This window comes from Camellia sinensis, chromosome 8 (assembly GCF_055761805.1).
Source record: "Camellia sinensis isolate YWXY chromosome 8, ASM5576180v1, whole genome shotgun sequence".
Lineage (NCBI taxonomy): Eukaryota > Viridiplantae > Streptophyta > Magnoliopsida > Ericales > Theaceae > Camellia > Camellia sinensis.
In genome coordinates, this window is record NC_138968.1 from 170,838,458 (window position 1) to 170,863,062 (window position 24,605).

The 24,605-nt window shown below is 32.5% G+C and overlaps 1 protein-coding gene and 1 pseudogene across 2 annotated transcripts; both read left to right on the forward strand.

Moving 5' to 3' along the window:
• Positions 1-2,818: 2,818 nt before the first annotated feature.
• Positions 2,819-11,531, forward strand: LOC114295413 (cytochrome P450 CYP72A219). 2 transcript variants are annotated; one of them, XM_082884097.1, is made up of 6 exons: positions 2,908-3,296; positions 7,245-7,310; positions 9,007-9,224; positions 9,707-9,951; positions 10,256-10,646; positions 10,726-11,531. In XM_082884097.1, exons 1-6 carry the CDS (start codon positions 3,020-3,022, stop codon positions 11,152-11,154), a joined length of 1,626 nt encoding a protein of 541 aa, XP_082740223.1. In that variant the 5' UTR covers positions 2,908-3,019; the 3' UTR covers positions 11,155-11,531. The 2 variants fall into 2 exon arrangements, with proteins under 2 accessions (XP_082740224.1, XP_082740223.1); XM_082884098.1 differs by lacking the exon at positions 7,245-7,310 and having other exon boundaries at positions 2,819-3,296.
• A 9,330-nt stretch (positions 11,532-20,861) lies between these two features.
• Positions 20,862-24,220, forward strand: LOC114295408 (cytochrome P450 CYP72A219-like; annotated as a pseudogene).
• The last annotated feature ends 385 nt before the right edge of the window (positions 24,221-24,605 follow it).

Genomic DNA, 24,605 nt, shown 5'->3' on the forward strand with positions numbered 1-24,605 from the left:
AAAAATAATTTTATAAATATAGCACTTTTTTAAAAATATAAAATACTATTTAAATGGCATCAAACCTCTTCTAAAAATAAATTTATTTTAATTAGTATAATAAAAGACTTCAAATTTTAAAAATAATATAATAATAGATTTGTCATATTAGGCGGAGAGTTTCTATGTCAAATTGGAATGTCAATTTGCCGCCTAAGCTTTCAAAAAAAACTTGACATACCAAATTTTAAAAGTTTAGGTGGAGATGCTGTTATGTCTCATTCTGTAAAATTTTTCTATGCTCTTACTATGGCTTCTATGTTCTTAAAATTTTTCTATGTTCTTACTATGGCCTCTATTTTTCTATGTTCTTGGAGATGCTCTAATAAGAGTGTTTGGTAGAGCCGTGGGAAAGTGCATATAGCTTATGCCTCAACAGCTTATAGCTTATAACTTTCAGCTTAAGCTGATTTTCAGCTTATTCTTAAAGCATCTCCTGCCCCACTCAAAGAATAAGCTAATTTCTGATTTCCAAAAAACTATAAGCTATAAGTTATAAGTTAAACTAAACACATCAAAATAGTTTAAATTAAGCTGAAAGTTGAAATAAGCTGTAATTAAGCTCTGCCAAACAGGCACAATGTCTCGTTCTATAAAATTTAACTTATTAGCTCTTCGGCTTTTTTAAGTCATATCACTTATCTATTTTTCTGTATTTTTAAAAAAAAAAAATCAAAAAAGCCAAAAAGCTAGCTTACTAACATAATTTGTTGAGAAAATTTCGCTAATGGTCCTTAAATTTTGTCTTTTGTTTCATTTTATTCTTCTACACTTTTAATTGTCTCAATTTTAACCTTTAATTTTACATTTTGTGTCAATTTCGTTCAATTGATAATACAATTAGCATTTTTAACAAAAAATTATCACCAAAATGATTAAGGTTAACTCACTAAGTTGAGCAAGTTTATAATTTTACCGTAAAAACATGATATATGCCACTTATGTGCTTATTTTTCATTAAAAATGGTAACAATTGTAATCAATTGTACTAAACAAAATTATAAATTTAGGATAAAAATCAAACCACTAAAAATTACAGGAATCAAAATAATGCAATAACCAAAATACAGAAACTATGGGCAAAATTTGCACGAAGAAAAATGCTTGGGAGCACTAATTAGTGCTCCCACTAATTAGGTGGCAGTGGGTCCCGTCAGTAATGATGTGATGTTTTGGTCTTGGAGTTGTATTTTTTTTATTTATTTTTTATTTTTTTAATCCATTAATGCTATTAGTGGTGATGTTTTTAGTGGGATGAATCATTATTGTTTGCACGAATTTGTTTTTTAGCTATGCTAGGAACCCAGAAAACTTATTCATAACATAAGAATATTCAGAAAGGACAATGAATACGTCAGCAAAAAATAGAACATTATTAATCATAAAAGCAGATACAAAGGAGAAGTTTTGGGGAAAAAAAGCATCATTGTCAAACCTCACATCCCAAGTAAGTTGGTGCTCCAAGAGCAACCAATCCTGTGTAGACCCAAAGCAAAGAACAAAAGATAGGAGAGGTTCCACTACAAGAAGGGAAAAAAAACAGAACAAAGCAAAACAGGAGCAAAACCAGCAACGCCAGCTCGAAAACGTGGAATTGACTATATAATAGTTAGATCTAAATAATACATCCATTTTCTGGTTAACTTTTGAGTTATTTTTCTTGGCTAGTAGGCATTGTTTTTGTTTGTTTTTTGTATGCAAGTGCCAAGTGGGTGAGGTGAGGTTGCTGTAGTCGAGTTGTATTCTGCAGAAGCAGAATTCTGATCTTTTGTACCTTCTTCATTTTATCAATAATTTTCTTCTTTTATTTTTTATTTTTTTTTGTTGCTGTTAAGAAAAAACTATAAATTTTGAAAGTGTTAAATATATTGTTGATCCTCAAAATATGCCATTTGTTTAATTTTAGTCTAAGATATTTCAATTATGTAAATTTAATTTTGAATTTCTCCAATTTGTCTATACATAGTGTCTGGCACTGTTTCTGTACAATTTTCTATAATTTTTTTTTTCGAATTTAAATAAAAATACTCTTATTTCCATTATAAAATTTTCACTAGAATCTAGAAGTCCACCTCATACAAACTAGAGCAAGTGCCCAAAAAAAAAAAAACCCACTAAAATCATATCCAATGATCAATTTAAACCAGAATGACTACATATATAATTATTGAATCTAGATATTTTTCTTTCACCAAGGGAACAAAAATGTTAGGAGCTTAACTAGCAATCATCTGGGAAAAAGGAACAAAAAAACAACTACTGGCAATCATCTATCTATTTATTGAGGTTAAGGCCTAGCCTCATGAATGGAATGAGCCAAACAAAATGTTAGGTCATTATCATTTTTAATATGAATCAAACACAAACTGTTTTATGACTTCAAAGTGGTCCTTCAACAAAAGCAGATTCTTCAAACCTATTTGACTAATACACCATTGATAGGTTAGAGGCTACCCTTCAAGAACCACAATAACTATCTACCTCAAAAAAATATCTAAAATTTAAAATTTAAATGTATGGGATAAATTTAAAATTTATGTGGTGTGAGATACAAATAGAATGAATTTGATTAACAGATTTTAAATTTTGAAGAAAAATGACTTGCAAATAGAAAGTTTATACAAAAAATATATCCAAAATGATACATTAATGATATTTTTCAAATTATGAAGACAGTGATAAATATTTTAATTAAAAATATAGAAATCAAAACAAGTCATTTTATTCTGTATCAAAATTTTGCTTATATATCAATGCTCATTTAGAACATTTTCTAAATATTTTATTTCCGAATATGTAATATTGTTATTCAAAAAAGGACATCAACAAGGTTATAAAATGATGCATTATGTCCTCCTCCTAAGCAAGCTTCTCAACCTTCAAGGGGATACAAGGCTCTCTCTTCTTTTTTCTTCTGTTCTCTTCTCTCTCTCTCTCTCTCTCTCTCTCTCTCTCACACACACACACACACACACTGAAAATGGATGTGGCACTAGGGTCAATTGTGGTCTCCTTTGCTGTGATTGCATTGGTGATGTGGGCATGGAGGGTACTGAACTGGTTGTGGTTGAAACCAAAAAGACTAGAGAGGTGCCTCAGAGAGCAAGGTCTCAGTGGAAATCCTTACAGGGTTTTTTATGGAGACATGAAAGAGATGAGAATGATAGTGAAAGAAGCAAAGTCTAGACCTATCAACTTGTCTGATGATATTCTTCCAAGAGCCATGCCATTCCATCATCATATTATCAAGAAATATGGTAAGTTACTCTCCTTTCCCTTTTTTGATAGAGCAAAATGCATTACACTGGATAAGGAAAATGTTTGAGCTTTTCATAAATTTTTCATAATTCAATCTATAATGATGTAATTTGACAAGTATGAGTTTTTGATTGGTTACAAATTCAATAATATGAGACCCATCACTCTTCCTACATCATTGTGGGTATATTTGTGGATGCAAAATTTGAGTCTCTAGCATTGTTGGTGGGATAATTACTGGAAAGTTTTATGACTGAACTTATTTATTTAAATAAAAATTTCATTAAAAACATTAAATTAAAGGTCTAAAGAAATAGAATAGATTAAGAAGGATTCAGAGGTTGTGAATTCCCTCATTACTATTGCTTGTATCTGCACAACTAACCACTCAACTTCACGAGTCTTTAAAATTTTAATAGAACCAAATAAATAAATAAATAAATAACAATAGCTAAGAAGCTCTTGACTACAAAACACCAAAAAATTTAAACTCCATACTATTTACTTATAAGTCTTGAGTAACTTTTTTTTATACGAATTTGTCCCTTATTTTGATAATGAGAAAATTTTGTTGTTTTTAGATGTATATTTTGTGTTTGTGGAATAATTATTCGATACTAGTAATGATACTAAAATTTTTATCAAAGTGATAAATTATTAAAAAAATTTAGTTTTTTTTGGCAAGTTTTGATTTATTTTTAGGATATTTGTATTAGTTTGTATTGAAATATGATATGAAATATATAAATAGTTGAATTGTATTTTTTAAAGATATTTTTATAGTGATAAATGTATCATTGAAAATTATAGCAAAAACTTATTGGTAATAAGTTTAGTCTATGAGACATTGAGACTGACTTGTAACTGCTCCTTACGTTTACGTGTAATTAGGGTTGCAATTTGGGAAGATTAAGTCAAGTTAAGAGTCTATCAAAGTTTATTCTAAAAGTTTATCCAAAGTCCTAGCTCAACCTCTCCACAAATTTGCTTGTGTAAGTCTGAATCTGAGTTTGTCTCAAAGAATTTGGACTAATTTAAATAATAGATTTGTAGTAATGCTGTCTAATTTAGTTCAAGTTTTAACCCATTTAGATTGTTCTTTTATCATCAAAATAAATTTTTTATAAATGAATAATACAGTACAAGCACTATAACAAAATTACATTAATTAAAAAAAAAAAAAAATAGAATATAAGCACCAATGTTTAAAACACACATTCTAAATTAGGTTTGCACATACATTAGCCAATCAACTGCAAATCCCAAGCCAAGCCATTAACGTTAAGTTTAACTATTATATACCATGTTTTATTTATAATATGATGTGATGTACTTAGATCATAAGTTGATTTACAGTGTTACTCATATTGTGTTGTTGTTGTTGGTGGTTTTATTTTATTTAATTTTTTTGTGGAGGTAACAATTTTTGTCACAAAGAAAGGAAAAATGATAACCATAGTTTTAGAAAGATTTATTATTTTAGATAATTGCCATTAGCTTTTGAATTCCACTAAAACAATGAAAGTGAAAAGGGAGAATAACGAAAGGGGAAGAGCATGAGAATAGCTCATGATTTGATGTGTGCATGTTTGTCCCACCCATGCCTATCATTAATTATTCTAACAATAAATTGGTACACTATTATATTGTTGTGTGGTTGATTAAGCAAATTTTATTTTTTAACAAAATTTGGATTTGTCTACAACTTTTTATAATCCTAGAATATTTTAATTTTTTTTTTCACTAAAAGTGCTAGCTTTGTTGAAGATGCTTGAATTTCTGGTTTCCTGTATTGTCTAAAGCTTACCACTTCTCCTTAATCCCACATTGATTTCTTATTAAAAATCTCCACGTATTTTGAGTTCATTTAAGAAGTTAGTTATTTTAGTTGATCTTTTAGTTTTTTGGTGATTTTGTGTCTCATTTAGAAATATGTTATTTTAGAAATTTTTTGACTTTTTATGAAAATATGTATAAAAAAGTATAGGGAAAGTGATGTGACAACTTATAGTGACTTTTTGACTAAAATATATAGTTTACAAACAAGACCCAAGATGACTTAAAAAGTTGTGTTTTGAAAGTTAGATGATTTTTTTATATAATTGATTTGATAGTTGTGAGAAATAAAAATTGAAATAATTATGATTTAGATGTAACATTTTATTTTATTAACTATTTTAACAAATTTTATTTTTGTTGATTATTTTAACCAAAAAAATCATCAAACTCACTTCCCAAACAACCCCAACCCTTCTCAGCAATGGGCAAGGGCAATGGAGTCTTAACCATATTTTTTCTTTAAGTTGTGGTTTTAATTAAGGGAAAGTTATTGCAAATTCAGAAGGAGAAAAAAATATAATTATAATTATAATTTTGATTTTGATTATTATTATTTTTAATAACAGGATATTACGATCTAAAACCATTAGTCCAAATAAATTTATTAAAGTTTAGTGAGTATTGAAATTGACACCTGAGTCCGGGATCACTGGCCTAAAGAAACTTATTAAGATTAATAAGTATTGAACTCAAGATCTGAAGGGAGCCCATAGGTTTCAAGTTGTGTCCACTTAGCCATCCCTTGATTACATTACACTTAAAACACCAATTTTATCCTTTATTTTTATTAATTTAAGAAAAACAAAACAAATATATACAATTATGATAGAGACCCTCACACATATATGACCCTCACAACTCTCACTCTCATTCCAACCACTCATAATGTGGAGCACACACACATGAATAGACACCACACTCATCAAGAACTAAAATCAAATTAGGGGTTATGGAACCAGAGCAAGGATCCCCTCCTTGACTCCCCTACTTGATGGGCCATTGAGTTCACTTTTGGACCCAATTTCGATAATTCGAACCGTTCACATTTTAAAATTTGTCAGGTATATCATGTTTGTAAAAAAATCAAGTCGATCGAAAAGTTTATTAAATTTTGTCACGTGATCTAAAAGTTTTATTAAACAATAAAAATTGTTTATTAAATTTTTTATAATAAACAGTTTTTAGTTCTTCTGATATTCAATCAATTTGATTTTTTATAGGTATGATGTATATGACAAATTCTAAAATATTAATGGTTCGAATCATCGAAATTGGGCCCAAAAGTGGATCCAATGTCCCATCAAGCAGGGAGTCAAGTAGGAGAGTCAAGGAGAGGATCCTTGAACCCCCAAAAAAGGTCCAAAACATTTCTTATATATATATATATATATATATTTTTTTTTTCCAACTCTCTCTGTCTCAGCATCCCAAGTCCCTCGAAATAAAAGAAACCCTAATCTTGGTTTCCCTAATCCACTGCAACGTAGCTGCGCTAGTCTCTAAGAATACTATCGCGGCCGCTAGCTCCACCGTCGCCGCCCATGGCCACCATTGCGAAACCAACTGCAAACCTAGCTTTGTCGCTCTCCAATAATGTCACCTCCAGCCCACGTCATGTTTACCTTCCATCTCACACTAACGCTATATTTGGTTAGGATATTTATAAAAAAATAAAAATAAAATTGAAATGTAAATAAAATATATTTCTATTTCATTTAATTTTACATAACTTTCCCTCTTTTTTTTTTTCAAATTTATTTTCAAATTTTCTAATCAAACAAAGCGTAACGGGCAACAAACACGGAAGTGATGGAATCATCAACTTTCTTTGAGAAATTCTCGTCGTCTCGTCGTTCAGAGAGTGAGTTGTCGACATCATCACTAGTCGTATCAATAATACTTGGTTGAAGGATTGTTTTGGCACTCTGCCAAACACCGCCACAATCCTTGTCAATCTCTAATTTCGTCGTACCATCAACCGATCGTTTGTTCTGTGAAAAGGAATTTTTATGCTATTGTTGTTGGGTTTGTTTTTAAATCTCATCTTTTGTAGCTTAAATTCTTGACTCTTGATTTTTGGATTTGATGGTTTGGGGGATTGAATGAAGATAAGATGGTGGTGGACCGATCGATGCCTGTGGCTATGGGCAGTAAGTTAAGTTGGTCAAAAAGGGGTAAGAGATTATTTTATTACATCTAGGGGTATTTTTGTCTTCTTATATATCAGCTTAACAGATTTATGTAATGTTTGGTTTAGTTTTTAAATTAATATTTAAATCAAAAAATATGTTTGATTAATAAATTTTTAAATTTTCTCTCTCTCTCTTCTCTTGTTGGTTTTTTTTTAATTTTTTTATTATTAGTATATAAATTAATCATTTTTTTCTCTCTTCTCGCTTCTTTTTTTTTTTTTAATATTCTAAGCATCAATTTATTAAATTTTTTTCCACACCCATCTATTTAATTATAAAAAAAATACAAATAATTTTAAAATTTATAACCAAATATATTTTTAATTTTTTAAATTCTTTTTAATAACTTATCTTTTAAAATTCTTTTCAAAAACTAAATTAGATGAAAGCAAAAAGGGAAAAATTATTTGGTGAGGTAGGCCACCACGAGACCATGCCTGATCAATGCCAATCATGCAATGTAAAATCATAGGTTCTATCAATCACAATATATTTACACACCACATGGCTTTACCCGAGACGGCCAAATAATAGTGTCCCAGGAATAATTGTAATTTTGATAATATGCAGGGAGTTGTAGTTATAAAAATATTTGGCTTCTTTTGAAAAAATAGTAAAAAATTATTTTTGACTTTTAACTTATTTTGAATTATACCATCTCTCTATTCTTTTACATATTTTTTTAAAAAAAATTAAAAACTTAATTTTTAATCAACTTTATATGCATAAACTTTGTTTGTCAGTCCCATGAGAGCACCTGACAAAGCACTCAATTGGTTAGGACTCAATTTTGCTTAGATACGCTTTTGATACTCCCTCCGTCCCAAAATATTGGTTTCTTTTGGGGAATTCAACTTTTTTTGGTAGTATACTTATTGCATTTGAAAAAAGTTGGTTTTCCAAAATTACCCTTTTGATAGTACATTTTTTGGGAATATCAATGTCATAATTGTACTTTTTAAATTGTTTATTAATTAAAAAGAAGGGCAAAATAGGAAATTTACATTATTTTTGTACTTGATTTATAAAGAGGGACTAATATTTTGGGACAATGAAAAATGGTATAAGGAACTAATATTTTGGGACGGAGGGAGTATAAATTTGCTTACATAAGCTTTTGAAATAAATTTGGGTTACACTTTTTTATTTTTTGGTCTTTTTGCGGGTACAATTTGTCTGAGGTATGGCATTAGTGTATTGCAAACATGAGCAAGGATCCCCTCCTTGCATCATTTCTTACTTGCAGAGTCATTGGGTCCACTTTTAGGCCTAATTTTGATAATCCGAATCGTTCATATTTTAAGATTTGTTCAGTATATCATACCTGTAAAAAATCGAGTTGATCGGATATCAAAATGCATGTGTTCGGAAAAATTGAACTAAAAACTATTTTTTTTTTAAATTTAATAAACAGTTCTTCGAACACATACTTTCTAATATCTGATCAACTTGATTTTTTACAGGTATGATATACTGAACAAATTTTAAAATATAAACGGTTCAGATTATCAAAATTGGACATAAAAATGGGCCCAATGGCCCTACAAGGAGGAAGTACAAGGAGAGGATCTTGACTCTGCTTACATGTGTTTTTGTTTTTGCTTTTCCAATTGTTGAAAGTGTCTTTGGAATAATATTCTTGGGCCTATATCTGATGAGTGATGGGTGATGAATGCAGGTAAGAATTCATTCATGTGGGTTGGGCCTGTGCCCAGGGTGAACATAATGGAGCCAGAGCTAATTAAAGAGATTTTGAGTAAGAATGATGTTTTTAAAAAGGCAAAACCAAACCCACTTGCCAGGCTTCTCATTGGAGGCATTGCTTTCTATGAGGATGAGCAATGGGCCAAGCATAGAAAGATTCTCAACCCTGCTTTCCATATGGAGAAGTTGAAGGTAAAATATACTCTTCATCCTCTTTAACTTTCAGTTAAATTTTATTTTTAACAATTAAGTTCTACAATTTTAGTTCATGTTGGCTTCGCCACCTTATAAAATAAAATTTGAATGAAAGTTAAAATATGAAGGGTCAAAATAAAATTTCAATAAAAGTTGGAGATGAAATTTTTTTCTTTTTCTTTAATGCCTCTAAAAGGTGCTCACTTGACCCTCATATAAGCACTATCCATACAAATTTGTAATTGTGAGCAATTCGAGCTTAGCTTCAGTTTGGGTTGGACTTCAGCAGACAAGGTCGGATAACTCTCAGTATATCTTGAGTTGGGTCTCAACAACTCCTCAACCCAACCAAACTTGCTCTGCTCGAACTACAACTCCAATTGGGCAGTTGTTTCTTTAGATTGACAAATAAAGAACTCAATTTCATGGCAGCAAGGATTGAAAACAGTTGGATTTGTATTTTTTTGTGCTTCTTGCAGAACATGTTGCCTGCAATGTATCGGTGTTGTAGCCAGATGATGAGCAAATGGGAAATGTTGCTCTCAAAAAAGAGTTCATGTGATCTAGATGTGCAACCCTATCTTGACAATCTGACAGGTGATGTGATTTCTCGAACAGCATTTGGGAGTAGCTATGAAGAAGGTAGAACTTTATTCGAACTTCAAAAAGAACAAGCTGAGCTTACTCGTCAAATTGTGCAATCAGTTTACATTCCAGGATGGAGGTAAATCTAATATAAAAAGTGACTTGTGCTCTACTAGTTTTTCAATTTGTGTGTACAAGGTATTAATATTAAGTTAGTTACTTGGCATTCAAGCTAATTGCCTTGTAAGTTGAAAGCATGACATCAAGTTGGATCAAGTTGAGACAAAATTATAAATTCACAAATTAAAATTATAGGAATCAAAATGACATCACTGCCAAAATATAGGGTCTATTAGTGTAATTTTTCAAAATACAAACCATATTGTCTTTCTTTCTTTCTTTCTATATTTTGGCATTTTCTATAATTGTTCATTAAGTTGCAGATTTCTACCTACAAAGATAAACAAGAGAATGAAAGAAATCAACAATGAACTGGTAGCCATCATGAGTGAAATGATCAACAAAAGAGAAAGATCCATGAAGTTGGGGGTAGCCGGCCAAGACGATGACCTGTTGAGTTTGCTACTGACATCAAATATGAGAGAAATACAAGAACATGGAAACAACAAAGACATGGGAATGAGTTTTGAAGAGGTGATTGAAGATTGCAAGGCATTTTATTTTGCTGGGCAAGAGAGCACCTCCAATTTCCTATTGTGGACTATGGTTTTGTTGAGCATTCACCCAGAGTGGCAAGTCCGTGCAAGAGAAGAGGTTTGGAAAGCTTTCCGAAACAACAAACCAGACTTCGATGGGTTAAACCACCTTAAAATTGTAAGTTCTCGATATAAATACAAACAAATTGTAAGTTTTCAACACGTCTTGTAATTTTGTAGAATTTTGTCATCCTCAGGTAACAATGATTACGAACGAGGTTCTAAGGTTGTACCCTCCAGCAGCCACTGTCATCCGAACCATAAACAAAGACACAAAACTAGGAAACATGACTCTGCCACTGGGAATCGAGTTACTGCTGCCAATAATCCTCGTTCACAGTGACCATGATATTTGGGGTAAAGATGCAACAAAGTTCAAACCCGAGAGATTTTCACAAGGCATAGCAAATGCGACAAAGAATCAACAAGTCTCATATTTGCCATTTAGTTGGGGTCCCAGAATATGCATTGCGAACAACTTTGCACTAATTGAGGCTAAACTTGCTTTAGTTATGATTCTTCAACGCTTCTCATTTAAGCTTTCTCCATCTTACACTCATGCCCCTACATATGCAGTGAACCTCCGACCCCAGCATGGAGCTCACTTGACTTTGTCCAAAATTTAATTTGTGTCTCATTTCATAAATAAGTTTCGCAGTTAATTTTTTTTTTTTTAATAACATATCTATGACCAATGCGTCTAGAAAAAATATTTCAGAAAAATGTTCAGAATTTGAATTTAAATTATAGATTTGAAATTTGTGTGGTGCAGGTTGCACACACTCACGAAGAATCTGATTCTTTACAAATGTCAAATTCTGAATATTTTTTTGATTTGATTTGATTTTTCTTGTGTGTATTATGTAATACTACTGATAACATATTGGGTGTGTTTGTACATGACAATCCAAGGGTTTGTGACCTTTTGTGATTCTGTTTAAGAACTCTGTAAGAACATATATTAATGACATGAAAACTGGCATAGGAATGCCCAACGATCAAAGGCTTGAATGGGTTTAGTAATTTTTTTAACAGGTTTTATTTTTTTGAACACCTTAACATGTCTTTTATTTTACGGTTGTGATACAAAAAAAATACTCAAAATTTTACCTAGAATTGAAATATGTGAATAAAATTTATTATGCCTAACTAACATCACACTAACTTCAAATTTAAGCACTATACTTTCATGGTAAAATTTTTGTTTAGTTTTCATGGTACATAAAATTATTGTTTTTTTTATAGTGAAAAATGCTATATATACCGAGAATTTGTACTCGCAAATGAATATGATGTAGTTGTTTGAAAAAACTTTTTTGAGTATGTAACTTTGTTGTTTTAATTATAGAATAGTAACGACACTAAATTAACAATTGGGTGAAAATTTTGTATAACTGTTCCGTTTTTATGTTTGAAGTCTATATGAACAAACACCTTTATCTAAATTAAATTGTACTATGGCAAACAAATAACAATTTTAAAAGATGAGTACTGTTAGGAATCTCAAATATTTTACTAACATTTTTATTAAATGTTTCGCATGGGACCTACATAGTGTGGGTTCTACACTCATGTGAGATATTTAGTAGAAATATTGATAAAATATTTAGAATCCCTAATATTTTCCTTAAAAAATTCATCTCTATCACCCTATCTATCCCTCTTGCTCTCAGGGCCGGAGCTGAGGTAAGGCCACTAAGGCGGTCGCATCGGGCCCCCAATTTTGAACAAAATTTAGGGCCCCCAATTAGGGGAGTGTATCATGTCGTTTTATTTTATGATTACTTTAATATTAGTTCAATTAATTTATTTTCATGTTGTTATATGGTGTTATTTTGATTTATGTCCGATTGATATTTAATGTGAAATTTTTTAATTTTAATTAAAATTACCTTAGCAAGTGTATGAAGAGATTAAATTTTTTCTCATAAGTTGAATTTTATAAAATTTATTTCTACTACATGAAATTATTTATAGAATGTTTGATTTTAATTCAATTGCATTTTTCTAATTAAAAAAATTGTACCTTATTACTATATATTTTTTATTAGATTGACTCTAAAATAGGTAATAAAAAAATACATATCTTAAATGAAAAAAAGATATTAGCTTTAATTATTATTTTACATACTTTTTTATTCAGTTAGATGGAGTTAAATAAAAGATTAAAAAAATGTTATGGTATCCCTTAGTGAACATTAAAATATATAACTAATAATTTATATTATTGAGTCGTGTCATATTTAGATGCATGTTAAAAAATAATCAACCCTAACTTACTAATTTTATATATTGCTTGATTTGTGTCGAAAATTCTCATCTCTACCCCCAATTAATTTTAGTTCTTATAGCATTGGTAAGCTAAAAAAAAAAAAATTCCATTCAACTAATTAAAGTTCAACTGTTTTATATATATATATATATATATATTTGTTATCTAAATTTTGTTAAATTGTAATGCAATAGAAATAAATTTTTATCCTTTTTGTTTTATCCAAATAATTTTTTTTAAAACTAATGATATATGAAGGGCCCAATTTAAAAAATTCGCCTTAGGCCCCTAATAACTCAAGGCCGACCCTGCTTGCTCTCACATATACATATATAAGCATTCATATTCTTCTTCACGAAAAAATCCAAAGAAGTAATCCGAACATGAATGTAAAGAATAAAAATGAACAGACTAATTAAGATTTAAAAAATGAACAGATTAATGTTGAAGTAATATTTAATTGTTTTAATCAAAATGTTCATTTCATAAATCTAGATATGAGTGAGACAAAAATATTTGTTGTCACACGTATTATGACAACCACCAGCACACCAACCTAACTTACTGTGATGTGAAGACTTATTGAAGGCTTATTTCATTAATTTGAATATCTGATTATATGGATACATTTATACAAACACAAATATCCACCAGACTAATAATATCTGTAACTAACTAACTACTTAATGTAACTAACTAACTAACTAACAAACTTTATTTCTTAGTTGGTTTTAGCTGATTAGCTAATGACAGCAGCTCCGGCGACTAAATTTGGCGACTAAATTTTTAGTCGCCAAAAGTCCCTTTTTAGTCGCCAAAAGTCCCTTTTTAGTCGCCAAATGTCAAATTTCCACTTTCCCCGACAAAATCTTTTAGTCGCCGGGTTTGTCGCAAATAGACGGTCGGCAATACCTTTGGCGACAAAAAAACTTTTAGTCGGCAATACACAGGTTTTCAGCGACTAAGGTTTTAGTCGCCAATAGTCAATTCCATTTTTGGAAATTATACCTTTGGCGACTAAACTATTAGTCGCTAATAGTGAATTATTTTTTTTTTATTATTTATACATTTGGCGACTATTTTTTTTTTAGTCGCCAAAAGCATTTTTGAAAAAAAAAAAAAATTTCCCTTTGTGCCTCAGAGCTCCCACGGAGCGAACATAGGACCTCCAAGTTCCAAACCTTAACCACACACTCCACCCCACTATGCCACTGAGCCATCTCATGACTATAATTGCAACTTATATTATTTATATATTACTTTCATCAGTATTAATACACAACTATATATATAAATGTAATTATATATATTCAAATATAATTTATGTAAAAAATAAATTATTTATTAAAAAAATTTTAGATCACTTTTGGCGACTAAAAAAATTATTTAGTCGCCAATTCTATTATTTTTGGGCTACTAATTAATTTTCCGTCGCTAAAGAAAACCATTCCGCCTAAAAACCTACCCTTTTGGCGACTAAACTTGTTTTTGGTCGCCAAAAACCTCCCCCTTTGGCTACTAAAGTGAATTTTAGTCGCCATAAACCTATTTTTAGCTACTAATTTTTTTTTAGTAGCCAAAAAGCTTGACCTTTAGCGACGAAACTGTTTTTAGTCGCCAAAACAGGTACAATCAGCGACCAAAGTGGTTTTTAGTCGCCAAAACCTTAACGTTTGGCTACCAAATGGTTTTAGTCGCCAAAAACCCTAACCTTTGGCTACTAAAAATATTTTTGTCGCTAAAACCCCTATATTTGGCGACTAAACTGCCTTTTAGTCGCTAAAACCATTACATTCGGCGACTAAAGTCTTTTAGTCGGCAAAAGTGACCAATTTTGGCGACTAATTCCATTTTAGTCGCCAATTCCATGACTTTCAGCGACGAAAATTCCCATTTTAGTCGCCAATAGTGTTTTTTGTTGTAGTGTCCTGTTGTGGCTCTGCTGGCAGCAGCTCTTGTTGTGGCTTTTTAGTCTATGTAGTTGGCTGCTCTGTAGGTGATATATTATCAGTCCCCTACAAGCTGATGGAAGAGGAAGTGACCAACAACTTGGTCTTGAGAAACTAAAATCTGGAACTGGATAAAGGTTTGGTAAAAATGTCAGCGATTTGATCCACAGAAGGAACATACTGCAGAACAACTTTCTTGGCTACAACCTTTTCGCGAATAAGGTGACAATCGACTTCAATGTGTTTAGAGCGAGTATGAAACACTGGATTTGAAGCAAGGGCAATAGCAGAGAGGTTATCACACCAAAGAATAGGAGAGGAAGTAGTAGGAAGGGCCAGATCATGCAGTAGCATCTGTAACCAACTTAACGCTGCGGTAGCATGAGCTAATGCTCGATATTCAGCCTCAGTGCTGGATCGAGAGACTGTTGGCTGTTTCTTAGCAGACCAAGAAACAAGATTAGAACCAAGATAAATGCAGTAGCCAGATGTAGACCGTCTATCCAAATGATCCCCACCCCAATTAGAATTAGAAAAGCTTGAAGGTCAAAAGAACTAGGAGAAAAGGTGAGGCCATGAGAGAGGGAACCTTTAACAAATCTGAGAATACGTTTAACAAAGGCAAAATGGCCATTAGTGGGTGCATGCATTAGATGGAGTTAAATCTGAGAATATGTTAACTGCTAAAGACAGATCAGGACGTGTGATAGTTAAATACTGTAGGGCACAAACAAGACTTCTGTATAACTGGGGCTGTGTAAAAGGTAGAGAAGAAGCAGGAGTGACAGAAGGCTTGACTGATATAGGTGAGTTGCAGGGCTTACAAGTGGTCATGCCAGCCTTGAGGAGAATTTCAGAAGCATATTTTTGCTAGGACATGAAGTAATTAGCTCCCACAGATTGAATAGAAACACCGAGAAAGTAAGAAATGTTGCCTAATTCCTTCATTGCAAAGGCAGTATGCATTTGACCAATTAGTTCTTGAAGAAGAAGAGAACTACTACCAGTCAGGAGAATGTCATCAACATAGACCAAGAGAATGAGAATATCAGTGGAGGTCTTTTTGATGAATAAAGAGTTGTCACAGCAACTATTAACAAAGCCTTGAGTGATCAAAAACTTGGAGAAGGTTGAATACCAAGCTCGAGGTGCTTGCTTTAGACCATAAAGAGCTTTCCGAAGTCTACAAACATGATGAGGACGAGTGACACTAGTAAAACCAGGAGGCTGGAGCATATAAACTTCTTTATCCAAGGTACCATGAAGAAAAACATTGCATATGTCCAGCTGTTTTAAGGGCCAATGATAATGCAAGGCAATGTAAAGCAAAATTCTGATCGTAGGTTGTTTAGCCATGGGACTAAAAGTCTCAATATAGTCAACACCTTCTTGTTGTAAAAATCCTTTGGCCACCAACCTGGCTTTATAGCAGGCAATAGTCCCATCAGAATTTCTTTTGATTCGGAAAACCCATTTGCAGCCAATGGCGGTTTTAGCTGAAGGTAGAGGCACAAGAGACCAAGTACCTTGATCAAGAAGAGCATGATAGTCATCAAGCATTGCAGTATACCAGACTAGAGAAGTAAGAGCTTGTTGATAAGTGGAAGGTTCTATATCAGTGAATGAAGAAGAAGAGGCCACAAGACAACTTGTTTTGGACCGAGTAATCACAGGATGAACATTGGCAGAAGAGCTGGGAGGAAAAGAGGAAGAAGGTACAGATGGTAAGTCTATAAAAATAGAGTTAATAGGAATAGGAACAAGAGAGGAAGGATTTGGATTGGTAGGCTGAAGAGGCTGAGATGAACTCGTAGGAGACTTGGATAGAGGAGCAGCAACAACAGACAAAGGAGCAACAGCAGTAGCAGTAGCAGGAGTAGTGGGCACAGCAGAAGATACAGAAAGAGAGGAAAGCCGAGATGTAGGACAAGGAAGAGGAGTATGAGGATCACCAGATCTAAAAGGAGAGCTAGAGGACCAAAAGAAGGACTGTAAGTTTGAAATAGAAGAAGACTTAGAAGGAGGTTGAGCAGTGGTAAAAGGAAAGAGATCCTCATTAAACAAAACATGTCTAGAAATATGAATTTTCCCTATAGCAAGATCAAGACATCTGTATCCTTTAAAAGAGGAATGATAACCAAGGAAAACACAAACCGTAGATCTAGATTGAAGCTTGTTAGAAGTGTAGGGCCGAAGCCAAGGAAAACATTGACAGCCAAACACCTTAAAAGAGGAATAAGCAGGAGAAGAATGAAATAAAATTTCATAAGGAGACTTATTAGAAAGCTTAGAGCTAGGCATCTTATTAATGAGATAGGTAGCTGTGGACACTGCATCAAACCAATACTGTAAAAGTACAGAAGAATGATGTAACAAAGCAATGGTTGTTTCAATGATGTGCCTGTGTTTGCGCTCAGAAACTCCATTTTGTGGAGGTGTATAAGGACAAGACATTTGATGAAGTATACCATGAGCTTTTAAAAATTGAGTCATTGAAGTATTAACAAATTCAGTGCCTCCATCAGTTCGTAGAACTTGCAGTTTGGTGGAAAATTGAGTTTCAACAAAAACCTTAAATTCCAAAAATTTTAAAAACACTTCACTCTTGTAACACAACGGATAAATCCATGTAAACCTGCTAAAATCATCAACAAAAAGCACATAGTACTTATATGGAGACATAGAAGAAAAAGGACCCCACACATCACTATGAATGTGAGATAATGGTTTGTTTACAGTAGAATTAGAAAGCATAAAAGGAAGTCTATGGCTCTTGGCCACACAACAATGAACACACGAAGACAAAGGAGCCAAGGTTTTATTAGCAATATCAGGCAAGTGACTTTGCATATGTACAAATTTCAACTGAGATGGATGACCCAATCTATTATGCCAGACTTCAACAGAAACAGCTCCAGTAGTGGAAGTATGAAGAACATGAGATGAAGAAGGAGGAGAAGAGGTAGTAGGAAAATGATATAAACCATGAGCACTAAAGCCCTGGTGCAAGACTGCCTTCGAAGCCTAGTCCTGAACCACAAATGAAGAATCATCAAAAGTAACAGTACAATTATTGTCTTTGGTAAGTTTATGAACAGAAACAAGATTTGAGGAAATAGGAGCATGTAAAACCTTGGTAAGCTTAAAAGAATAATGAGGAGTAGGCAAAATACCTTTCCCTGTATGTTGGATAGACAGAGAAGTACCATTGCCAACTGTAACTTGATCAGTACCTTGATATGGTTGGTATATGCTGAGATTGGAGAGATCGTGTGCGATATGATCAGTAGCACCTGAATCAATACCAAGGAGAAGATTCAGGTGATGCAGAGGCAACATATGCCTTTGGGGAAGATGAATGCCATGAGTGAGGAGAAGAAGAAGACTGAGAATAAGTAGTATCCAATCGATGCCAACAATCAGAGGTAATGTGATTGGCCTTTCCACAAATTTGACAGATGAGTCCAAAATGTAATGGTTGTCTGCCTTGTCTGCCTCTGCCTCTAGAAGATCTGCCCCCGCGGAAGATACCTCGAGAGGAGCCTCGGTAATTAGGACTGGATCTATCACGAGAATATGATGAAGAAGAACCTGAATGAGAACCTCTTGTAGCAGAATAAGCAACAGATGAGTCTAGATTCTGACTCTTTCTTTGTTTTGCTTCAATGTGAATAGATTCAGAACAAAGCAGAGATGTCAATTTAGCCATGAAAATAGCATCAACTCGTGCACGAATGGTAGTTTTAAGAGCATCAAATTCATCAGGTAATCCATTTAAAGTAAGCAACACAAGATCTTCTTCATCAATAGGTGATGAAGCTAAAGCTAGTTGATTAGCAAGATCTTTAATTTGACTCAAATAATCTTCAATGGATTTAGAGTCCTTAGTCAGATTGTTCAACCTATTTTTCATTTGATGAATATGAGATCGGGAGAGCAGAGTAAATCTCTTGCATAATGTGTCCCATACCTCTGCACTGTGTTGCAAATGAAGAACATATGTGAAAATTGTAGGTGTAAGTGTTGCTGTAATACAGCTAAGCAAATGTGCATCAATGAGGTTCCATTGTGCTTGATCTGGATTCAATACCTCTGTACCAGATGAATTCTTGATCAACAATGGAGGACAAGGAACAGATTCTGTTGCAAAATCTAAAAGCTCAATTGCACAAAGAATATTGTGAAACTGACTGCGCCAGATGATGAAGTTTGTAGAATCAGGCTTCACTATAATGAAAGAGTGCATATTTGAGATTAAAAGATTCAAATTAGCAAGTAAGGATGAAGATGATGAGGAAGCCATGGATGGAGCAACCTCAAGCTCGTGAGAGCTTTAGAGAGGCTCTGATACCATGAAGACTTATTGAAGGCTTATTTCATTAATTTGAATATCTGATTACATGGATACATTTATACAAAAACAAATATCTAACAGACTAATAATATCTGTAACTAACTAACTACCTAATGTAACTAACTAACTAACCTTATCTCTTAGTTGGTTTTAGCTGATTAGCTAATGACAGCAGCTCCTGTTGTGGCTCTGCTGGCAACAGCTTGTGGCTCTGCTGGCAGTAGCTCTTGTTGTGGCCTTTTAGTCTCTGTAGTTGGCTACTCTGTAGGTGATATATTATCATGATGACCCTTGCACTACTCAATGTCTCCATCTTTTCTTGTATTTTTTTTTAATTTTATAAAAAATGATATATAAATTTACTTTTTAAATTCACTTTCTAAATTCAATGATGTGTAAGTAAAATAATTGGTTAATAATTAAAAAAGATATGGGAGAAAGAATCAGCACATAAGAGTGATTGGTTGATTGATTATTCGATTTGAAAGTATGTCTAATTTTTTAATTTAAATAGCATTACTCTTTTATTTATATATTTATTTTTTTGCTAATCAATGTCCAATTGTGCTTATGCACATCCCAATTAATTCCAAAATTCCAAAATTAATGATCAAACTAATCTCTAATACCTCCTTGAAGTTACTTGAACTTTACCGTTTAATCAAATCTCTTGAGATTCTCTATTTCCTCTTATTAAAAACATGACTCCATGCAAATTGATCTATAATTTATGGAACTGTTGGTGTGGCTCAAAAAATTAAGATTGGATCTGATGAGTATGGTTCTAGCCGAGCCGAACACAGTTCAGGTCAGTGAGAAAGTCCTCAGTTGAGCGATGTGAGCATCAAAGTTGACCAATGCATAAATTGAGTCTAAAATTCTTCGCAAATTGTAGATTTTATTGTTTTATAATTACTATATTATTTTAAAATTTTCCTTAAATATTTTTTTTATTGAAAATAAAAATATGTCAATATAAATCTTCCAAAGCCATTGATCTTGTTATGGAGATATCCATTCCATCTATAAATTAAAGAGGATATGGATATGCTAGTTGGAAAATGATATGTATGGTGTAATATAAGACTTTACAAGGTCTAGATCACTCTCAAAATAATAATAAGAGTATTGTTATCATACTATCAACAATATGGTAATGTTATGCACCATAGGTTATAACTCACATGATATTTCGTTATGATGTATGGTGATATTAGTTATGACACATTGTAATGTTAGTTATGATATTATTTTAATTATGATTTTAAATTTTTTTGATTATACCTCATTTAGTGGTTATAACTTTTTTTTTTTTTTCTTTTACTTATAACACTCATAGAATTGAATTATGACAATTCAGATAATCAAACTCACAAATATCATAATTTGCATATGATACCCACCCTTTTCCCCACAACAATAATTGATTTTTGTCCTAAACTAATGCTGAAAGTTGATGTACTTGTGATGTATCTATCTTCTGCTCATGTCTTTTACATCAATAAGTTTTATTTTCGTCAATTAAAAATAATAATAATGCTGAAGGCTTTCGAAAGCTCTGTAATCAAACTAGTGACATAATTGGTTGTTAATTGGAAATTATAAATTTTATGTCAACGTTGCAAATATTTACTAGTGACTTCATTAGATGTTTTTGCTTAGATTGATTCACTAGTATCAACTCATAAAAGCTCTTCCTCTATATCTCTCTCTTGTTCACATACAAAAAGTTACTACTACTAGCTTTTGCTACTAAAAATGGAAGTTACACTTCACTTAGTTGCAGTGACATTTGGTTTGATTGTTTTGGTATCGTATGCATGGAAAGTTATGACTTCGATGTGGTCGAGACCAAAGAAGCTTGAGAGGTTCCTGAGAGAACAAGGTCTAAAGGGAATCCTTATCAGTTGTACTATGGAGACACCAAAGAGATGTTCAAATTGTTTAAAGAAGTCAAAAGTAAACCTCTCAATGTGTCCGATGATACTCCTCCATATATTTTACCATTCCACCATCATATCATCAAGAAATATGGTTAGTATCTTCCTTTCAATGCTTTGTGGCTATTGGAGTTGTTTAGCATGTGCGTACGGAATTTTCTGTGTCCCTAAATTTTGTTGTTTCTTTAGTCTAATAAATTTTTAGGAGTAATGTTAGATATAATTATATATATATATATATTTTTTCTCACAAAATAATGACATTTACATTCATAAATTTATATATGACTCACTCACTTGTGTCTTAGAGTAAAAACAGAAGGTAAGAAATAAGAATGTATGTAGGATTTTTAATTTTTAATCATTAAATTATATGGGTGTTTGGGGTTTATTTTTTTTAATTTTTGGCTTATGTAAGAACTAAAAAAGTCAATGTGTTTGAGAAATTGTTAAAAAAATTACTTTTTTGTGAGTGAAAAAGTTGATACGATATTTGAGATTTTTAGCTCATGACAAATACTTTAGTGATTTTTTTACTTATTTGAGTGGTTCCCAAACACAATGTTTCAATTTTCATATATCTGTTTATTGTATTTCTTTTGATCTTTTTTAAGTGTAATAATGTATCATCAGTCAATAAAAAAATCATAAATTAAACTAGATAGAAAGTCTTGTATCTCACTAATCTAACAATATTATGACCCCTACTACAAATTAAAAATATTCATTTAAACGTTATACAGTTACATAATATTATAATTATATTCAAATATTAACTCCCAATTTTTGGCCGGATAATTTCAGGTAAGAATTCATTTACATGGAGTGGGCCACTTCCAAGGGTGAACGTGATGGAGCCAGAACTAATAAATGAAATATTGCTGAAGAGTACTATTTACCAAAAGCCGAAGCAAAGTCCGCTTACGAGGAAGACAGTCCGCTTACTAGTCGCTGGGCTTGTCACTTACGAGGAAGACAAATGGGCTAAGCATCGTAGAATCATGAACCCTGCTTTCTATCTTGATAAGTTAAAGGTTGTGTTCCCTTTTTAATCTTCCCTATTATGCATTTGTTTCGCACCTCAAATGTGCTCTTAATTGCATAATTTTTTGAAATTATCAATATATTTTGCAGTTAGAAGTGTATTTTTTTTTTTTGAACAGCAAAGAAAAAGGATTTTATTGATGAAACAGAAAAAACAATTACATCAAAAAAGGCTAGGCGGAGGAGTGCAAAGAGCATCACAGCGAACCCAATCAATCCCAACTAGGTTGGCACTGACAGGGCCGCACAATCATATGCTAGCACCACCACAAGAGTTGGTGAGGAACCAACCACAAACAACAAAGACTACCTCACCCAAAAACACATTGGCCACACCTAGAACAAACCAAGCAATCAATCTATTCCTATTCACCGGCCTCTCTGATCAACCAACCTCATAGCAGCAGCAGAGGAGACAACCAGAGCAACCAGGCTCAGACAAGTAACTCTCCAAAACCTTACTGATAAATCAAACTTCCATCACCCTTGGGTTTGTATCTTGGACTGTGTTTCCCACCTTGCCATCCATTCTACTATCTGCAGCCCAAAACATGCCCAGCAGTCCAAAGCAGCTCAGAATCAACATGCTCCGCAGACCAATTATAACAAACTAACTCCTCGGCTAAGGGACCAGAAGAAGCATCAGGCCACTGCCACTGCAAGCAGTTAGAAGTGTATTGATCAAAAGGGTAAGATAAAATGGTAAAATGGTCGTTCAAGAATCTCTATTATTTTCTTTTTTCCTTTTTGGTATATTAGTGGGGAAGTGGAGATTCAAATTTGTAACTTTTTAGTCAGATCCGTAAATTTTAATAACTAGGCTAATTTTAATAATTAGTCTTTGTTAATTTTGTCATTGACGAACACTAAGGATATGTTCTCTAATTTACTTTTTGTCTTTTTGCATAACCCCATAGTGAGATCACAAATTCTTTTTTTGGGTATTTCTTGCAGAATATGGTACCAACAATGTATTTGAGTTGCAGTGAGATGATGAACAAGTGGGAGGAGTTAGTATCAGAAAAAAAATCATGCGAGTTGGATGTAAGGCCTTATCTCTACAATTTGACATCTGATGTGATCTCTTGAACAACATTTGGAAGTAGTTATGAAGAAGGAAGGAGAATTTTTGAACTCCAAATTGAACAATCTCATCTTTTGAGCAAAACTCAACAATCACTAATTCCAGGATCAAGGTATACATATCTTAATATACTGTCATAATTTGGTCAATAGCAATTGAAAATGTTATACAAAAAAAAAAAAAAAAAAAAAATTTTAAAAAAAAAGTTTGGGTTTGTTTTAAATTTCATTTCAGGTTTCTACCAACAAAAACGAATAAGAGAATGAAAGAAATCAACAACGAAGTGGAAGCACTTGTAAGGGAAATGATCAATGAGAAAGAGAAAGCCATGAAAATGGGAAAAGCTGGTTGGGATGATAATTTATTGGGTATGCTACTAAAAGCCAATCTAAAAGAAATTGAAGAACATGGAAACGACGAAGCAGGAATCAGTATTCAAGAGGTGATCGAGGAATGCAAGCTATTCTATTTTGTCGAGCAAGAGACCACTGCTAATTTGCTTGTTTGAACAATAGTTTTGTTAAGCCACCCCCAAAACTGGCAAACTCGAGCGAGAGAAGAGGTTTTGCAAGTTTTGGGGAATAATAAGCCAGACTACGATGGGTTTAAATCACCTTAAAATTGTAACAATGATATTGAAGGAGGCTCTTAGGTTGTACCCTCCTTCAATAATGTTTATGCGACTTATTTATGAGGTAACAAAATTAGCAGATATGACAATACCAGCAAGAATATGTGTTATGGTACCAACAATCTTTGTTCACCATGACCATGAAATTTGGGGAGAAGATGCGGAAGAGTTCAAACTAGAACGATATTCAGGAGGAGTTGCAAAAGCAACTAAGAAACAACTATCCTTCTTTCCTTTTGGTGGGGATCCGAGAATATGCATTGGGAACAATATTGCGATGATGGAAGCAAAAATGGCTATAGCATTGATTCTTATGAACTTCTCTTTTGAGTTCTCTCCCTCCTACACTCATGCTCCATCTTTCATCTTCACTCTTCGTCCCCAATATGGTGTACACTTGGTTTTACACAAGATTTAATGCCAAAATCTTACTAAAAAATGTAATGTGAATGAAGTTAGGGCCCCAAAAAACAAAAGTTATGCCTTTGGCATAGGTGAAATGGTTGATTGTTGTTTCATATTTGTAGCTGGTAATATCAATGTGTGTATATGAATGTATGTGTATTTTGGGAGGTTTGAACAATAAAAGTTTTTGTCAAATAATGTATTGTATAATGTTTGCATAATGCTTGTAAAGGCTTGATAGAACTTGCTTTTTTAGTCTAGGAGGTGATGCCATGAAAAAACATTTAGGAGGCATTTAGTAACATTTATAATTTATTATTTTTATTTATAGAAAATATTAAACACGCTTATATATATATATATATATATTGAAAATTAGGGGGAAAAAAAAAAACTTC

Excerpts from the sequence above, each read along its gene's own strand:
- LOC114295413 (XM_082884097.1), top strand. The coding sequence starts at position 3,020 with ATGGATGTGGCACTAGGGTCAATTGTGGTCTCCTTTGCTGTGATTGCA. Across the intron at positions 9,225-9,706 it reads TCCATATGGAGAAGTTGAAG|AACATGTTGCCTGCAATGTA; the intron begins GTAAAATATACT and ends TGCTTCTTGCAG. Across the intron at positions 10,647-10,725 it reads GGTTAAACCACCTTAAAATT|GTAACAATGATTACGAACGA; the intron begins GTAAGTTCTCGA and ends TGTCATCCTCAG.